This window comes from Coturnix japonica, chromosome 2, assembly GCF_054131305.1.
Source record: "Coturnix japonica strain WE chromosome 2, WE-NBRP24, whole genome shotgun sequence".
Lineage (NCBI taxonomy): Eukaryota > Metazoa > Chordata > Aves > Galliformes > Phasianidae > Coturnix > Coturnix japonica.
Window position 1 is genome coordinate 54,717,333 of NC_140664.1, and position 17,878 is coordinate 54,735,210.

General features: G+C 39.8%; 1 protein-coding gene across 2 annotated transcripts in view; it reads right to left on the reverse strand.

The window, feature by feature from the left end:
• Positions 1–589: 589 nt before the first annotated feature.
• Positions 590–17,878, reverse strand: part of ERP44 (endoplasmic reticulum protein 44) — a 39,941-nt gene continuing 22,652 nt past the window's right edge. Inside the window, exons 5-12 of one of the 2 annotated variants that reach the window (XM_015855094.3) lie at positions 13,149–13,333; positions 12,549–12,664; positions 9,143–9,200; positions 7,806–7,922; positions 5,462–5,573; positions 4,899–5,040; positions 3,370–3,472; positions 590–1,184 (exon numbers count right to left, since the gene is read on the reverse strand). In XM_015855094.3, the coding sequence (XP_015710580.1) occupies positions 1,083–1,184; positions 3,370–3,472; positions 4,899–5,040; positions 5,462–5,573; positions 7,806–7,922; positions 9,143–9,200; positions 12,549–12,664; positions 13,149–13,333 (935 nt within the window). In that variant the 3' untranslated portion in view covers positions 590–1,082. The remainder of the gene's footprint in view (positions 1,185–3,369; positions 3,473–4,898; positions 5,041–5,461; positions 5,574–7,805; positions 7,923–9,142; positions 9,201–12,548; positions 12,665–13,148; positions 13,334–17,878) is intronic. The other variant, XR_014943449.1, reaches the window with a different exon arrangement.

Here is a 17,878-nt window from a genome sequence, read left to right on the forward strand (position 1 = left end):
CTGAAGGCGGTATGATAGCTGCTAAAAATGCTTGACTTGCTATCAAACAGAAGGCCTGGCTTTTTGAAACATAAGGTAAACTCCAAAATGAAGATTCACAGAACAGACAAAAAAAGCCCACAACAGAAGAAACCCACTGACTTAAGAACAGCCTTGCAGTGAGTTCTGCATCTGCTCAGTTAGTGCTGAGAGCTGACTGAGCAGGTTCTGCTTAGAGCAGTGCTTGCACAGCTGCACAGGCCCACATCACTCTTCTGTCACACACCTGAGGAGCTGACCTAGCTGAGAGGAAAAGGAATCCTGAGTTGTGAATTGCAGAAGTTGGGGGCACTCAGTGAAGTAAATAGGAGCCCGCTGAGAACCACATACCCAGCGAAGCAGCTTGCCTCTTAGGCGCCCAAGTCACAGACTTGGATGCTCACAGCACGTGCTATGCAAATGCAGAACTAATTAAGTCTCCAGCCATACAGCCCTACCATGCAAAATACAGCCGTTATCACTACAGTTTTACCTTCCCTCAATTAGCAGTTTAATAATCAGAACTGTTTAACTGCTTAAACATTTAGACCCAGTAAAGCACCACACAAGGTTCTGTAAAACTTTAATTTATTCCCCTCCCAAGTATCCAGAATAGAAGACCCTCTCAAGTTGGAGAAAAACGTGACAAAGAAATAGATTACCAGGAGAGCTGTTCACATGAAGAAGAACAGAAAGCACATACTACCAAGATTACACAGAAAAAAAACCCAAAATCCTATCGAATGGGATAGTGCAAGTTAACAGCATGTCTCTGGCAGGGATACCTTCATTTGGATTATAAAAGTTTTACAGAATTGTTACATCAAGTGTCTGAATGGGTCTCTGGTATTTTACTAGAGCATTAAGAACGCATTGTTGGAAAGATGCTGTACAGAAGGACCCAACAAACCCATTTATTTACAAGCCTGGGGAAGAAAAAAAATTATTTTTCAGTTTATTGAAAATAAAAATACACATAGAATTATGAAAATATAGGTTTACTATTTCCACCACACGGAAGTCAATGCTGCTGTCTGAAAGGCTTGCAAAATTGTTTCAAGTTTTTAAAGTTCATCTTTTTCCCTCAATAAGGTGTACCTATGTTCACTGGGTGCCAGTTTCTGGAAGGAGCTCTCTGGTGGGCTGCTGGCTACATCCTGAATTGTCTGAAAAACAGAACAGGAACAGTGCATATTAGACTGGCTGTGGTCATCAGTCCCCTCTGCTACATAGACAACTGTGGGTGCGCACAACAAGCTGGCGCTCCCACAGATGGAGCTTGCTTTGGAAACTCAAAGGCCCAAGCAGGTGAACAAACACCCTGACACAACTACTAGCAGTTAAAGACATTCCTCTTGTAAGCAGAGCTGGAAGGTCAGCCTGTAAGTTTCTACTCAAGTGACTTAATAGTGTTTCAAATGCACCCTGCTGTAGACTTGAGCGTCCACGGCTTGCTTTGAAGGCACTGTAGTTTGTGTGCTCATTTTTGAGAGACCAGGGCAAAAGTGCAATTGCTGCCCCACTACTTTACAATTAATTTCCTATAAAAACTTCTGCAGCTCCACGTAGTGAGCCTGGGTCTAGATATGCAGCAGAACTCAGAAATTAGCAGGTTTCCTTCGCTCCGGCCAAACTTCCAACACATACTGCAGTTGCTTCCAAGTACATCCAGCCCTAAGCTGATGGCCTCAGTTTCCAACTCCACCCAACCATATCTTCTGCCTTTCCACCCACTGACCTGAATTCAAGTCGCTCATTGAATTCTTGAGAAATACGGGGAGTTACCAGCTAAAGGAACTAACAGGGGAAAAATTCAGCCTTCATGTTTAAGCAGTCAGTCATCCCCACCCTGCCCAAGGCAACCCCTCCTGCCTCCTCCTGCGCAGCACAGTCAGTTTGCTCCTTCCCGCTGGTTGCAGCTATGGGTATCCTCTGCTCACAGAGCCTTATGCTGCCCTACATGGCACTGATGAAACCCAGCTGAACCTGAAGCCAGACTGAGTTTATTTGAACAACCTGTGCATGGGGTGGAGTGTTGGCACAGAAAGGAGCTCAGCGTATTCCAGCATCAGAGACAGCCCTGTCTGATAACGTCCAGTTCTGCTGTGAGGCCAGCTGCTCACGACCTGGCTGCACAGTACTGGGAACAGTTCCCAGCTCAGCCATCTGCAGGCTTTTGCAGCTGCTGGTCCAGTCTCCTCCCCCACACTACACATTACTGCCCTGCCCCTCCTCCAGGGCTTTTCTGTTTTTAATTCTGTAACTTTGAGCAGAACAACAGGAGGCTGTGCTCAACACCCTTAGCATGGAGCCATCCTTACTCCACCCTAGAGATAACCAGGACAAGGGGCCTTAACAATCTCTGACTTATGGGTTCTGGGGTAGCCCAATGTGCTCTAACATGAGGGAAGGGTCCTCTGGTACCAATACAGCCCAGTAAGCTTTAGAAAATAAACCATTTAGGGCAAAAGCAGCATCCAAAATCAAATACATCTTTAGACAGGGCCTGAAGTATTGAGAAGTTGCCTGACCACCTGTATTTACACTCTTCAGAAAGCACGTAGCAGAAGGCTGCATCATGAAGATACAAGGCTGAGGTAGATGGGGCTGAGCAGAGGGAATTGGGGCTGGTAACCACATCCTTTCTTCCCTGCCTCCTGCCAGGCTAAACCAAAGCAATGAGGTGTCTGGAGAAGGATCTACTAGATCCTATTCCTTCTTCCTGGAAGGATCCCAGGAATGACTGCCATGCACATAAATACAGAGTATAATAGTCTTTGAGCAGAACCAACAGGAACCTGAACTGACAGATGTGGTGTGTGAGCACTATTAATGCTGCTTTTTAACTGCATTAATAAAAGTAATAAGCCCTACTGCTGCTTATCAGTCTTTCACTGACACTCTAATAATCTGCCTCCTGCTTGAACTGGTGACCACAAGTAAATAATTAAAACAGTCATCTGCTGTTTCCCTTTGGAAGCATTCTCTCAGTGTGTTGTATGAGCAACAATGATCTATTTTACTTCTACAGCTATATATAAAATCAGTTTTCTCCACTGAAATAAGAGCAGCTTTATGAGCTCCGAGCAAGCATCTAGCCCAAGACCTTTCAGTGGAGGAAACAGCTACTCTTACACTCTTCCATGATACAAGGCAAGTAGGAGCCTGCTTCCCCCTAATGTTCTCCCTCCCTTTAACCAAAAGCAGCTTCGGTTGAACAACAAACTAGAAACAACTTCTGCTCTTTTAGGTGACTGGAGTTAAAAGCACATTAAGAAGTACACCTATAACAAGGAGGGGAAAAAAGTCTTTATTAAATGGCCAAATTAAATGTATTTTCCGTAACCTTACCTGTCCAGGTGCTACATCAGTTGGATCAGGGCCATGATGAAACTCTCTATGCAGTTTTCCAGAATGCAAGTCTAGTACAAATTGCTTCAGTTTACCTGGAACTCTGAAATAAATGAACCAAACATGTTCATAAGAAGTAAGGTCAAACACAGAAGACAAAGTGCACCGCTTAGAGTAGCCAGCTTCTGTCCATCTGGCACACTATGCCTAATTTTTAGTGATTAGTACAGGGCAGAAAGCAAGTGGTTGGTGAAGGCATCCTACCAGCTTCTTTTTCTTTCCCGTCTCTTGAGAACACAGCGAGTATTTCATCTTTTCAATAACTCCCACAGAGCTGTGCTAGCCAATAACTTCATTGTATACTCGCTTCAGCTCTCCACTAACCATCATGTAAGAGGGAACAGCAGGCTCCAAATGCACAGTTTACAGATACAAATGACAGTTGGGTAGCAATATTGACAAAACATCTTTGAAAGGTTCTCTACTGCCTGAGTAACTGCACGTACACTAGAGATAAGCACTAAGAGGATATCAATTTAAATCTAATCTGAGATCATCTACTGTCACCCACAGCAAGCATGCTAAACTGCAGCATCCAGAATTATTATTAAGAAGCTTAAAGCGAGTTGATCTAATAAGCATTAGAGACGAGATAAAAAACTAATGTGAGCATCATTATATAAACAATCAAAAGATTACTTATGATTAGAGACAGGTATTGTAAGGAGTCCTGCAGTACACCAATGATTACATTTAGGAAAGCAGAAGGAAGTGTGGTGAAGCTGCTACCAGCAACATTCCAGACTGCCATTAAATTCTATGGATAACAATTAGGGAAATGTTGTGTCAGAGGGCATCTGGGCAGCAGTGCTGGTAACTGCTCCTTGGGTGCCTGAGTTGTTTTAGATTCTCAAAGGTCAACCACATCGCTGGAGGCATTCCCATACAACTTCTCTCCTGCTGTGTGCAGGGTCTCAACCACCAGACCAGGCTGCCCAGAGCCACATCCAGCCTGGCCTTGAATGCCTCCAGGGATGGGGCATCCACAGCCTCCTTGGGCAACCTGTTCCAGTGTGTCAGAACCATCTGTGTGGAAAACTTCCTCCTAATATCTAATATAAACCTCCCCTGTCTGAGTTTAAAGCCATTCCCCCTTGTCCTATCTCATAAACCATTATGCCCCCTCCCAGTTTATATACTCACTTCAAGTACTGGAAGAATGCAATGAGGCCTCCCCAGAGCCTTCTCCAAGCTAAACAAATCCAGTTCTGTCAACCTTTCCACATATTAAAGGTGCTCCAGCCCCCTGATCATGTTAGCTGCCCTCCTCTGGACTTGCTTCAAGAGCTCCACATCCTTCTTGCACTGGAAGATTCTTGATTCATATCACTTTAAGATCTCACAGTGAATTATGTGCAGTCAGTGTTACCTATTCCATATTCCCTCATCTTCCCATTGTTATCTTGTTTTGAAATATAAGCATGATTTCCTTTGTTCTCAATATGAAATACAAAGTGAAAAATACTTACGACAAGTCGTTGAAGTCTGGGAAGACGTACATGTGCCTGAAGCTATCAATGGCGATAACTGGACAGTCTGTGGGAGTCTTTTGAATGTGGAGGAGCGGGTGTCTGAATTTGTCACAGTCAGCATGGAGGAAGTTTATTGTACCTTAAAATTGTGAACACATAAAAATCCACAATAAGATTTGTTTGTATTATCCTGAAACTCTATGTGATTTCATAAATAGTTCAGAGGTAGAGATATTAGACACAACACTCAAAACTTGAAAACAGATTCAAATAATAAAGCACACCAAAATAACAGATTACCTGAAAGTGGTTTTGGCCACATTACAAACTGAAGTTTGTTTAACGTTCTCTCAAACTGTTTGAAATCATTTAGATAAAAAGGCTTTCTTAAATAGCTACCTAATAATACATTGTGGCTCTATTTTAAACATTTCTAGGAGCCAATTTTCACTGTCAAGAAGTAAAAAAACCCAACAACCTAGGACTCTGGCATTTGCTTTCACTCTATATTGAGCTCATCTGGAAAGAAACGGTTCCAGCAGTAATGAGTTGGTACAAACCTTTTTCACTTATTAACTGTCGTGCAACCTCCTGTTGGAATTTCTCTAAGCTCTCCAAATCATCCTTCATGTGAAAAAGTATGAGGAAAGGAAGGCCTTCTTCTGTCAGTTCCTGCACAGAAAACAGAAGACACGTAACATTTCTTCCATTTCCTAAAGACACTTCAGTGATTCCAGCAGTTTTCATAGCTGGCGAGATTCCTGCTTCAGAAACAGCTGAAACAACGTAACTACAGACATTAACTGCTGACCTTTCATTGAGGACACCCAACTGACACAGTTAACCACGTTTCCTTCCCCTTATCACATGCAGCGGTTTAAGGATAAAGGCATTTCATTATCAGCGTCTCAGGAAAGGATACATGTGCAATGGAATAATTGCTTGAAAGAAACCGTCTGATTCTCAAAACACATCTTTGTAAGAACAGCAATAAGGCCTGAATAGGACAATATGGAATGGATGCTAAAAGGCTGAGTATATATACTGGACCACATCCTATGTTGGTTCACTTCCTAAGCTGATGATTTTCCTTAAGACCACAGATCTTTAAGCATTCCCAAGAGGGGGGAAAAAAAAGCAGAAACTAATGACATGGCTGTAAGTGTGTCCTGACTGGTCGACCATAACGTAACATTATTAAATTCACACCTAATACATTACTCAAGGTGACAAACAAATGAATGTCTCTGTTGCTCAGGCAGGCTTCAGTTCCCTGAAAGAATGCATTCTTACCTCTTAAATACCTTCTGGAGATCTCTCTCCAAGGACAGATAAGTCATGAACTACTTAAATATTTTATTCAGGATTTTTCTTTTATTTCAAACCAACGCAAAGAATGAACCACACACATTTGCTTGCTGCAGAATCACAGAATCACAGAATGACCCGGGTTGGAAGGGACCTCAAGGATCATGTAGTTCCAACCCCCCTGCCTGGCAGGGCCACCAAACATACACATTTACTAGATCAGGTTGCCCAGGGCCCCGTCCAACCTGGTCTTGAACACCTCCAAGGACGGGGCATCCACAACCTCACTGGGCAGCCTGTTCCAGGACCTAACCACTCTCCTAGTGAAGAACTTTCCCCTAACATCCAACCTAAATCTTCCCTCCTTCAACTTAAAACCATTTCCCCTAGTCCTGCTATTATCAGCCCTTTCGAAGAGTTTACTCCCCTCCTGGGAGTAAGTTCCCTTCAGGTACTGAAAGGCTGCAGAAGTGACTTTTTAGTGGACCATCCATTTTAGTAGAGACCAACTGAAGAAGTCATCATTTATCAAAGAAAATGCCAAAGACCTCGCCTATCTTTCATTCACGTAGCTGATGTACAAGCAAGTACACAGCTAAATAGTCACATCACTGAGGGACATCGTTAGTGGCTGTGGTGGTGATGGGCTGACAGTTGGCCAAGACAACCTTAGTGGTTTCTTTTCCAACTTTACTGGTCCTCTGATTCTGTAATTTTACTCAGTAATATGGTGCAGAATACATTAATAGCCCATGTAAATAATAAACAGTTTATATTTTCATAGCATTTGCATTCTCTTGGGTAACAGCAGCCCTGAATTCTTTAAACAAACATTGCTAGGCAAAAATATCAAGTTGGAATTGAAAATATTTACCTAAGAAAACAGGAATTGAAGATTTAGGGAACAAGCCGAAAAGCCAAGACACAATGTTATACAGACTGGCTCCAATGAACTTTGGCTTCTAAGCCTCAAAAATCCAATCTTACAATGGGAAAAGTACACTAAAAATCTTATCAAGCAGTTCTAAACATATTGGCATGTGGCATCTTTCACATACTGCTTGAGTTACAAAGGAAGAATGAATATTTCCTTAGCAGAACTTTTCCAACAGAAGTGAGCAGTACTGGCTGGACAGTTGGACTTGAAATATTTTGTGCATCCCACCCCATTCCTCCATCATGCAAATCAAGTGTTCTGCATGTCCAGGCCATCAGTGCTACGCACACTGGCCATTCACAAAAAGCAATTAAGAAATGATGTGAACTGAGAACAAGATATTCTTCCATCACATGACTGATTCTTTGGTATCTAATCCAATGAAGGCCACGCACTGCAAGTCTGAGTCTACCCTCTTCAAATCTCCAGATGCTTTGTATACAATCTATATGCATGATTACAGCTTTTTATTTTAGTAGTGTTAAAAAAAAAACCACACCATCACAGAGCTCCAGAACAAGGAAAAGACAATACAAAACAACTATTTTTTGTGAAAAGCCAAGCACGCAGATGTTGTTATGCATGAATTAAAAACCTCAGGAGACATTTTGGTTCTGAGAAAGAAATCTCAAAAATAGAAAGGCAGAAATAATTCTTACCTCCCCATTTTCAAATGTAATTTCTCGAACGAGCGGCACACATTTATCTTGTGTCCACGCATAAATCAAATCAAAATTGGTTAGGGAGCCCAAATACACCATATCCGGAGCATTTTCCTGTTGAAAAGAAAAACACTAGTTGAAAAATAGTAAAAATGATGTTGCTACTGACCTGATACAAAGGTGACAATGCCTACGATAATACTGAAATCCAGTATTCCATCTACATTCAACTGCTGTGCATGCAACACCTCCATAAGCTACATAACAAAAGTTACAAGCAAATAAATACAATCACTTTTACAATCAACTCCAACTTTCTAAGATAAGAGGAACTAACTTCTGTCAGGTGGAGAAGTAGTATCTCAGTATCTAAAAAGAACCTCAACCATTAAGACGGATACCCAGTGCAGATATTAAACTCTTCCATGCTGACAGTTATAAAGTCTTGCCAAAAAGAAAAACGAAGAGCCTCCAGGTTTTGCAACTGGTCTTTTACATTTGCATTGCCAAAGATCGGAATAAATAGTAGCTTTCCTTTGTTTACTAGAGTTGTAACCCAGAATTCAGTACATCCACTTTAAAACGTGATTACAGACTGAGTTTTCCAAGCTGAGGGCACAAGTAAGCATATATTGATTCAGACATGCCATTTAAAATAGACAAGAATAAAAATACATCTTTGTATGAAAGTTTCAATGTCTCTTTCCCCTTAAGCTGTGCTTTCTTTTTCTAAAGTGCTTCCTAGCATCAAATTTGAGAAAGGAGCATATGCTCAGATATCGTGTTTCTAAAAAGCAAGTCTTGCAGATTTTCTCCCATAATGATTTTATTCTAAACCATGACAGTCTGTTGACATGGTTTATTACTATTCCTTTAGATTAAGTGAGCAGCTTTCACCTCCCCAGTGTGCTAGGCTATGTAAGACAGGCAAGCGATAGTCAGAAAATAGCCAGTCGTTGTCATTTGCGTTGAGAAACAAGGTGTGCCAGATGCTGAGCTTCCTGGATTTTCATTTATTTATTAATTTAAAAGGTTTCTAATGGACACAAAGTGTCTACACACACCATAAGCTGCCTGCTTTTCTAAGGGAAAAAGTACTGAGTGCTGAAACTAAAAACATAGATTGTACACTTTGTTAGCAAGGCTGAGATCCTTTTCATGGACTCTGAGGCACCAGTTCCTACAACCGTCACTCACTCTCACTCTCTTCAGTGATGAAATAAAATAACATTTGAGATGCGGTAAAATACCAAATGGTCTGTGAGTACAGTCTCTATTGGCTCATATTCCCATAGAAAGATAACAAGCAGAATAAAATACATAGTTACACTTACCCCTGGTGGCTTGTAGATTATATTGTCTCCGCTAAATCGCTCTGCTTTTGAAATAGCCCTACAACAAACCAACCAGTAAGCATGTCTCGGTACAGACAAACAAAATAACTAGGTTAGCAAAAAGCATATTTCCATTTGCTATCTTCTCAAATTTGGAAGGAAAAATAAAATAAAATGAGTCCTCTTCAAAGAAACCATAAAGTGATAAAGAAGCTCGGTCTGTCTGGATGAGAGGGCAGTAAGGGAAGCTGCAAGGCACATCCATGAGATAAGAAGTATGCAGTAAAGGCGTCAAAGTCAAAGAGACGATCATTTGTAGCATGCAGCTTCTGATCTCTGATGATTTGGTAATGTGCACACCTGGACAATATATGAAGTTTCTCCTTGATATTTAGTTTAGTATTTCACCTTGGTGAATTCCACATTATGTCTCTGCCATATTTAGTTACTCCTCAATCCCAGTCACAACAGATTCCCGCAGAATGATCACTTCTTATTAAAAGAAATGGGGACTCATAAACATCCAAAATAAGAGAGAACAAAAGTAAGAAACATAAGCCCCAACTAAGCTCTTTTCAGAACCTTCATCCATTGCAATGGGTCTCTTCTCTTCCACCATGCCTTGCTGTCCCACCATAAATCACACTGGCAAAATAGCACCAACTGGCTGCATATGCCTCAGAGTGAGATGAACTATTTCTCTCTTTTCCTTCTTTCACAGGCTAAAAAGAAAGTACATCAGCCTCTGGGAACTTTAACTAAGCGTTCCAGCTTCTCCAGTTACAGTATCTCTCATATGGACTCAATAGAAGCATTGCAAAAGACTGGTTAAGAGGGAAGGGGATAGAAGAGGCAGAGAAGGTAAAACATCTCAATTTATCTCACTGTGGGATGAAGTAATGCGCCAGAGTTCTGAATTAACTAGAGGGCAAAGTGAAAAAAGACATTACAAGGCTTATGTTAAAGTACCTACGATTCATTCATTTTCTTTGATCCAGTTGTGCTTCTCACAAGTCAAAGATGCCTTGTTTAGTATATTATACCTATCCATATTTCACCAGCTTAGAGATGTGCATTTCAAAACTGATTTCAGAATTCCAGACATAACTACTTCAACAACACAAAATTAGGCTTTTTTTTTAAATCACCATCATCACTGAGGTAAACCACTGGTTTCCCAGTCAATCCTTCCCAGTATAAGAAGAAAGCAAAGACATTCAAATCTCCTGCCCAATCACTGCTTGATAAGCTCACAACAATCTAGCAGGAAACAGAAGCTGTTGGGTAAGTCTGTTGTGGACCCCAAAGGACCCTCTTCCACATTCTTCCATCTCCATAGCTATACTTGTGACTGATTTGTTTCAGACAAGGTAAAGTGGGGACATGATATGAAAATACCAAATGCCTGTAGATATTCCTTTTAAAAACAATAAAAATGGAAGCATTACCGTTTGTACAAACTAACTGTGGTTATCTCTTTGTCAGTATACTCCCCATCTCCAACTGTCCCCAACTCTTCTCTCGCTCACCCTGCTATGGTTTCTACAGATTGCAATAGAATTGTTGGGATCATTTGATTTAAGAGTAACTAAGTATGAAGGTGCAAGTAGCATTAATACAGCTCGAGAACAAGCTACTGCAACTACCTGTAGCCATAACTATAACATAGCAAGAACCAAGTTTGCCTTGACATGAGTAGGTTAATTTTTACTGCTGAACTCACTGTTTTCAGTTTATTTTGGCCTACTAGACATTTGAACACCACAACTCACGTTACCATTGTATATGCCACACCATAACACCTGACAAACTGCCCACACCAAATTCAGAACCCCTGCCACAGCCCACTGGGATGCTGAGGAAAATCAGCCCAGCTGATCCAGGAGTGCTCCCAGGGAAACACTTTGCTAGTTATAAACCTAGCAGCAAACGCTTTTAGAGAGCCAGGATCTCCCTTGTAAGTCCTTTGGCACATAATTCTTAGGAAGCCTGAGAGCTGCAGCCACTCAGAGATGGAAACACTTAGTTTCCAAGGCTGCTGTCTGGAAGGCTTCATTCACTTGAAAATGCAACCAGCTCCAGGCTAGCAAGGGAACAGAAGTCTGGCCAAGAGAAAAATGATAAGCCTGATGCAGGGTCATAAGTTAAATAGGTTGGTTGCAGTAACTAAAGTCCAACTGTCACACTGTGTATGTTTACTGCTTGTATCTAAAGAAAACAACCAAGAACTCCATGGTATCTAAGTTAGGAATAGCATCCAACAAGCAAAAGTCAACAATCCAGGGGTGAGAGACTACTTCTCATTATAACCCATTGAAAAGTAGCACATTAAAGACCCAAACAATGAGGGGAGAGATTCTTTTGAGTATTGCTACCTAATGATTTCCTGAAGGTATTTCTGAGAAGAATTAAAAGTCATTTGAGAAGGCAAAAAATAATTCCAAATTCTATTAATAAGTCTGGCTGGCTGCCCTGAGAGCAAGAATGGATGCGCTCATCAGAAACCATGTTTGAGACAACAGACGATTCTTTGGAATGAGATCGACAGACCAACTTCAGTTTCACAAGATTTGATTACTCTCCCACGGCCGAGGCTGTTTGCACAGTCATAGGACACATAACTAGGAACTGGAATGAAAGAAAAGACCAACCCCCTCCCCACACACACACTCCTCTATGTTACAAATACTTTCCCCTCTGCCCCCAAACTATTTTTCTTTTTTGACAAAACACAAGAAGAGGTGTGAGAAGTTTTGTTCTGATAGATAGAAACCTTCTACCTTAACCCACTGTCTTCACTGTTCTTCATTTATTACATCCAATTCAAAATCGCCTTAGGGCAACTGTACGTGGTATAAACGCTAGTATAATGCTTTCTCATCAATGCTCAATCACTTCAAATTGATTGTTCCTGGTACCTTAAACACTGAAAAAGGAGTCTATAATTGTGTTTTATTACGCTACTTTAAAGGAAAATTACTCATTCCCAATTAATTCTGATTCCCTAGTGAACATCTTCAAACATTTTTATGTGGAAAAGAAAGAAAACAACCCAAAAAACCAACTTTCCCAACTCTTCCCTACTTGTTCCCCTCTAAGGAAGCAGAGTTTTCAGGCACAGCTGTGCAGCAAACCCTCTTATGTTGAAATGACTGACAAATAATGACAAACAAAAAAAAGAAGAAGAGGCGGTAAACCCGTTAGATTTCACACTAGACTGGAAGAACAGTTTTCTTCCTTCTCTTTCCTTCACTTTTCTCAGTGAATTTAACCGAGAACGTCTAGTCTCTCCACTTACGTATACCGAAAGTATTTAGAAAGTCCAATTAAGTAAACTGTATACAATCTATTTGCATAATTTCAGTAACGAAGTCATGCAATTGAAGTATTAAAAAAGACAACTTACCCAAAGGCAGACAGGAATACACAATCATCGTGTAAAATATTTGCTACTCTTTCAAATGTTCTGTAATTGTCAGAGTCCTTTTGCTCGAAGTATCCGATGATATTTCTTCTGCTCCGCTGTAAAGACAAAGATTACACTGTAAGTCATCTCAAGTTATTGGAAACTGACAATACTCCACAAGGATATTAAATATAGAGATGCTGTTTATTTATTCAACAGTTAGCAAGCATGCAAAACATTTCTTTCTGTCTCCAAATGATGCACATTAATACAAAGACTAAAAGATTTTAATATCCAGAAACATCACTACGAGTATTTTCATAATGAAATATTATCGTTTTGTCACATATAAGATTATTTTCAAATGATTAAAATTAAAATAAGTAATTTGGTAGTGGTGTTACCATAATAATATTAATGCAGTTGAAAGAGGGATTATATTGGAATAATTTGTAAAACTGAAATTATTATTATTACTTCTAGTTCAAAACTATCACTCTACATTTTTGAATGGTAAAGCCCCCGAGAAGTAAAAGTGTTCTTCAAGTACATCAACTTTCACATGCTTATACTTGGAAGGAAGGAAACTGAAGAACTTACATCTACGGTATTGATTTCTTCCAAATCCTGGACCTCCCGGATAGGATTGCTCTTCTGCTGCCTGATATAATCTGCTATTGCTGTCACAGACCTCTGGCCCCTGTATTCTCTCTTCATCATCATTCCATTCCGGAAGAGCTTCAGTGTTGGGTATTTGCTTATCCTGTATCTCTGAGCTATATCCGCTACAAAATCAATTCAGAAAAATAATGTACCCATACAGAAGAACACTAAGCATAGTAGGTTATACATCTATACGCGCACGCAGAAGTGGAGCCTCTGAGCCAGCAGTCACACATCATTGAAGAATAAACTAAGAAAAATAAATAAAAAATTGCTACAAGAGAGCATGGTCAGCAGCTAAGCCCAGTTTATAATGCTTTGCCTCACTGTAAAATATTCCTAAGTACAATCTCTCAATTTTGACTGAGAAAAGATTTCACCAGTTTCCTAGATATCCTATCAGAGTTCTTAAGGCACTAACTGTAGCCAAAATTGAGGCAATTGTATTTTTACCTCCAAAATTCAGAATATTTTTAATTCAAATTCATACTGATTTCTTGAGGAAAGCTACATTATTTACCAGCATATTCAATATGAAGTGTCAGACCGATATTTTTTCTTCTTTTCCAAAGCTGGTACTTTCTAGTTACAGTATGAAAGAGTTGACTCCGAGAAATCAGGACAGATAGTAGTGAGGCACTGGAACAGGCTGCTCAGAGAGGTTGTGGATACCTCATTCCTGGAAGTGTTTTTAAGGCCAGGTTGGATGGGGCTCTGGGCAACCTGATCTAATACTCAATGTAGAAATGGCAAGGGGATTGGATCTTGATCATCCCTGAGGTTCCTTCCAACTCAAGCCTTTCTATACTACTACGATAAACGTAGAAAGGGAGGCATCACTTCGTATTTGTTTATCAGAAGAAAAACAACGTAGGCAAGTCAGGCATCTGCTGCCTCTCTCTTGTTGATAGAACAACCTTCTGTTTGACAGTCTTGCCGTTTATCATAATTTGACCAGGGTTTGATAAACGACAAGGAGCCCTATGTATCAAGGTTACCCATCCAAGCAACTGAGATTCAAGACTTCTTATGCTCCTATGCACCCAGAGAACACCAGACTACCCATTTCTTCCCGCCACAAAATGAACTTTTCCTTCCAGATATTTCCATTGTTATATGACGATGTAAGCCTTGCAGAATCCTCATCTTAGGAGGCCTTGAAGGTTACCCAAAACAGACATTTCAGTCCCTAGAGCTGTGAGTCTTCATCAGATGAAGAAGTTGTATAAAGAAATGAATAGTAATAGAATGCTCAGTGCCAAGACTGAATTTGAACATTCCTTCGTAATGCATGATCTTTATAAATTACAATGAGATTCCCTGGATACTGGTATTTGAACTAACACAGAGAGATGATAGCTCTACACAAGGAAGTATTTGAAAGCCATCCTTTTACAAAATATAAAATGCAAGTACATGAAAAACTATTTGAATTCATTCACAAGTCAAACAGAGTAAACCTTAAATGTTTCATTAAAGCCTGGCATTTGATACAGGCAGAGTTAGCACAAGTAGACCAACTACAACATTACACTCCTTTTAAAATTGGAAAAACACAATGCAAATACATGGAATATTGTTTGAATTCATTCACAGATCACATTAGTTATAGTAAACCCTGAATTAAATTTTAAAATATTTCCAGACGTTCTTACTATTTTCTGATGGGGAAAAAAAAACGCTTGAAAGAGATAGATGGGGCTACTCTACTTAAAAACAAACAAACCAAACCTCCCTTTCTAGCCTTAACCTCATATTTTCTTCAAGAGGTGCAAGCTTGTCTTGCATTGCCAGCCATTTCTAGCTCAGTGTCACATACTCCTCCACTCAAAGAAATGATGAAATCTGTGTTGGTGGGGGCAAGTCAGACTTTTCACAAAGAACTTTACATACTACCCAGCTACAGCTTCACACACACATGCAGCCTATGACTTCATTCTCAGATGGCTTCAGACTTCATTACTCTACGTTAAGATCACAGTACTCTGTTCGAAGAATTGAGCTAGAACATCAGATCATGTCACTGAGAATCCAAAGTCCACCATTCCTAAATTAAAACTAAGGGTACAATGAACATACTGAAATGCAGCATGAAGACATACAATTAAATTAGACTCCCACTCACAACGTAGCTAAGGATCTCTTTCTTACAAAAGGATCACTTGCAACAATGAGTATGATCCCAAGCTTTTTTCCCTCTCTGTTAAAGTTCACTTAAAACAGTTTTTTTGCTTGCTACATTCACCTTAATGACGTATTATGAAATACTTAACAATAGTTCTCCTCTGTTAAACCACTCCTCTCATGACTTGCACATAGTCATAAGACCTGGCGATATTCATATGAAACAAAGCTAGGAAGGACCTCAAGGGACCACCTAAACTTGGCATCCTACTTGGCACATCTACTACAATACTGGTAACCTGCACACTAAGGAGGTACAGGAAAAGCAATCGATGTTCTACATCAAATTCAGTCACTAAGAAGCTGAGAAACAGCAAATCCAGACCACCTTATGCTGCAAAGGAGCATTCACAACAGCCCTGCCTACTTCCTAGCAGAGCCTCATCAGTAGGTAACCCGTAACCTTTTCTTACAGTCTAACAAAATGGCTCTCCTGAGGAGAGCCATCAACAGCCTCCCCAAACTACCACCACATTTTATTTATTTACCCAAAATAGCTTTCAGACTGATTACTTTTTTCCTAGCTGAAATAGCAGGAACACAACAATATCTGCATATTTGTTTACAGTTTCATTGACTTCATTCCTTCTTCATTTATGAACCCCAAATCTTATCATGCTGAGTTACTTTGCTTAACAAAAGCGCAGTAGCAATATGAGTAATTTTTACTCTATTTTTTTAAGACTGACATTAGCACACCTTACGGAACAGCAGTTCACTAATGTGTTTCAAGAAGAGCTCCCTATGGAGTCTGTCTTGTAAAGCACCTCTCAACATCCCACCAATGAGAAGACGTTTTCTGTTTTGAAGTACAAAGAATTGATTCAAACCACTTTTGTTTTGTTCTTTAATTTTTCAAGCCAGAAGCCACTTCATGTAAAAGGAAATAATGGCACAGTATATATTTTAATTCAGAATTCTGTACCAGAAATCCCAATTTTCAATTCACAGAAACTATTCACAATCCTCCAGAAACATAAGTCTCACTGTACTGCAATATTCACTTATTTACAGGGGAGCAGAAATACAGTAAATCTATGGTATGAAGTGGGTTTCTAACATTGCTGCTTAACACAAAGAAAAAACACAAAACACCACGACCACCTAAAGGTCAACAAAAAACCCCAGCAAAGTAAAACCTTCCTAATAACATATATCCAGAAAGATCTCTTACAATATAAGGAAAGTCACTTACTAGGAATTAAATGCTTTGAGTAAAGGCATCATTTCTTTAGCATAAGTATTACTAATTTCAACACACCAAAACCACTGAAGATTTTGGCAGCAAAGAATGAAGTGGAACTTAGATACTCACGAGCTGTAAAATGATAAGGTCTTGAAAACAAAGTACCTGCCTCAACAGATTTACCTTTAATGTATGTTCCGCACTGGTTTAATGAGCAAAAATAGCCTAAAGACTTAACACTCACATTTGAATTATAATCATCTTCCAGAATATTGATATATTGGTGTAAACCATAACAGCCTATTCAACCTCTGTATGTGTTAATATTTGGAATCTGTATTTTTCATTACATTGTGCCAACTATCGCTTCTCAGAAAAACATATTTATATTGGTTATAAGAGCAGACAGAATGCTGGCTTTGTCATTAAGCATCAAACGTTTGGCAGTGCATCAATAATTCTCTTTAATTTGCTTTGCCCTCAGAAGCTGGTGTGAGCTGCTGGGACCTGCAGAGTGCTTCAATAATAGTGCATTAAATGGAAAGTATCTATGCCTAGCTGACCATTTGAAAGCTATTTCTGAGTGTCCTGAAATCAGCTACTGGGGTTCCCTGCAGAGCATTGGTTTCAAAAAGAAACAGATTATTTGTAATGCAAATAATCCGCCATCTCCAGATCTTAATGGGCAGCTACTAATGAAATCTGCAGGCATAAACAGCCTGAAAATATTAGCACATACCTTATTTTAGTGTTGCTAAAATACAGAAATAAAGCTAAAACAGGAAGAAACAAAACAAAACAAAAAACCCAACAAGATAATAATCTAAACTCCAACATTTAGTAAAGTAGTATAGATGGTTCAGTGTGGATAAATATAGTAAAAACTACTGCATACATTAAAATCATAGAGTTAAAATACTTCACTATAACCATTAACTGTGGGCCATGAGAGGTCCCATTGCTTACAGAAGGCAAATAAACACTGTAAACCAGGAACACCACATAGGGCCATTATTTAATTCAACAAGGCAGTGCTACTTGGGGAAAGAAACTCATCTTCATGATAGGATTTTGTATCTAATTCGCACATTTTACAGTTTGTGCAGCAGAAGACTACTGTTCTTCTACTTATTAAATTAGGAACAAAATGACTAGAAATAGAGAACTCGCAATCTTCCAGTACTAACAAGAAAGACCATAACTCTTGGCTGCCTTTTAACTATCCAACTATCTACCCCACAGCTCCTATCCAAGGGAAAGATTTAATCCCAGATGCATTTAGGATTCCCAAGGTCTC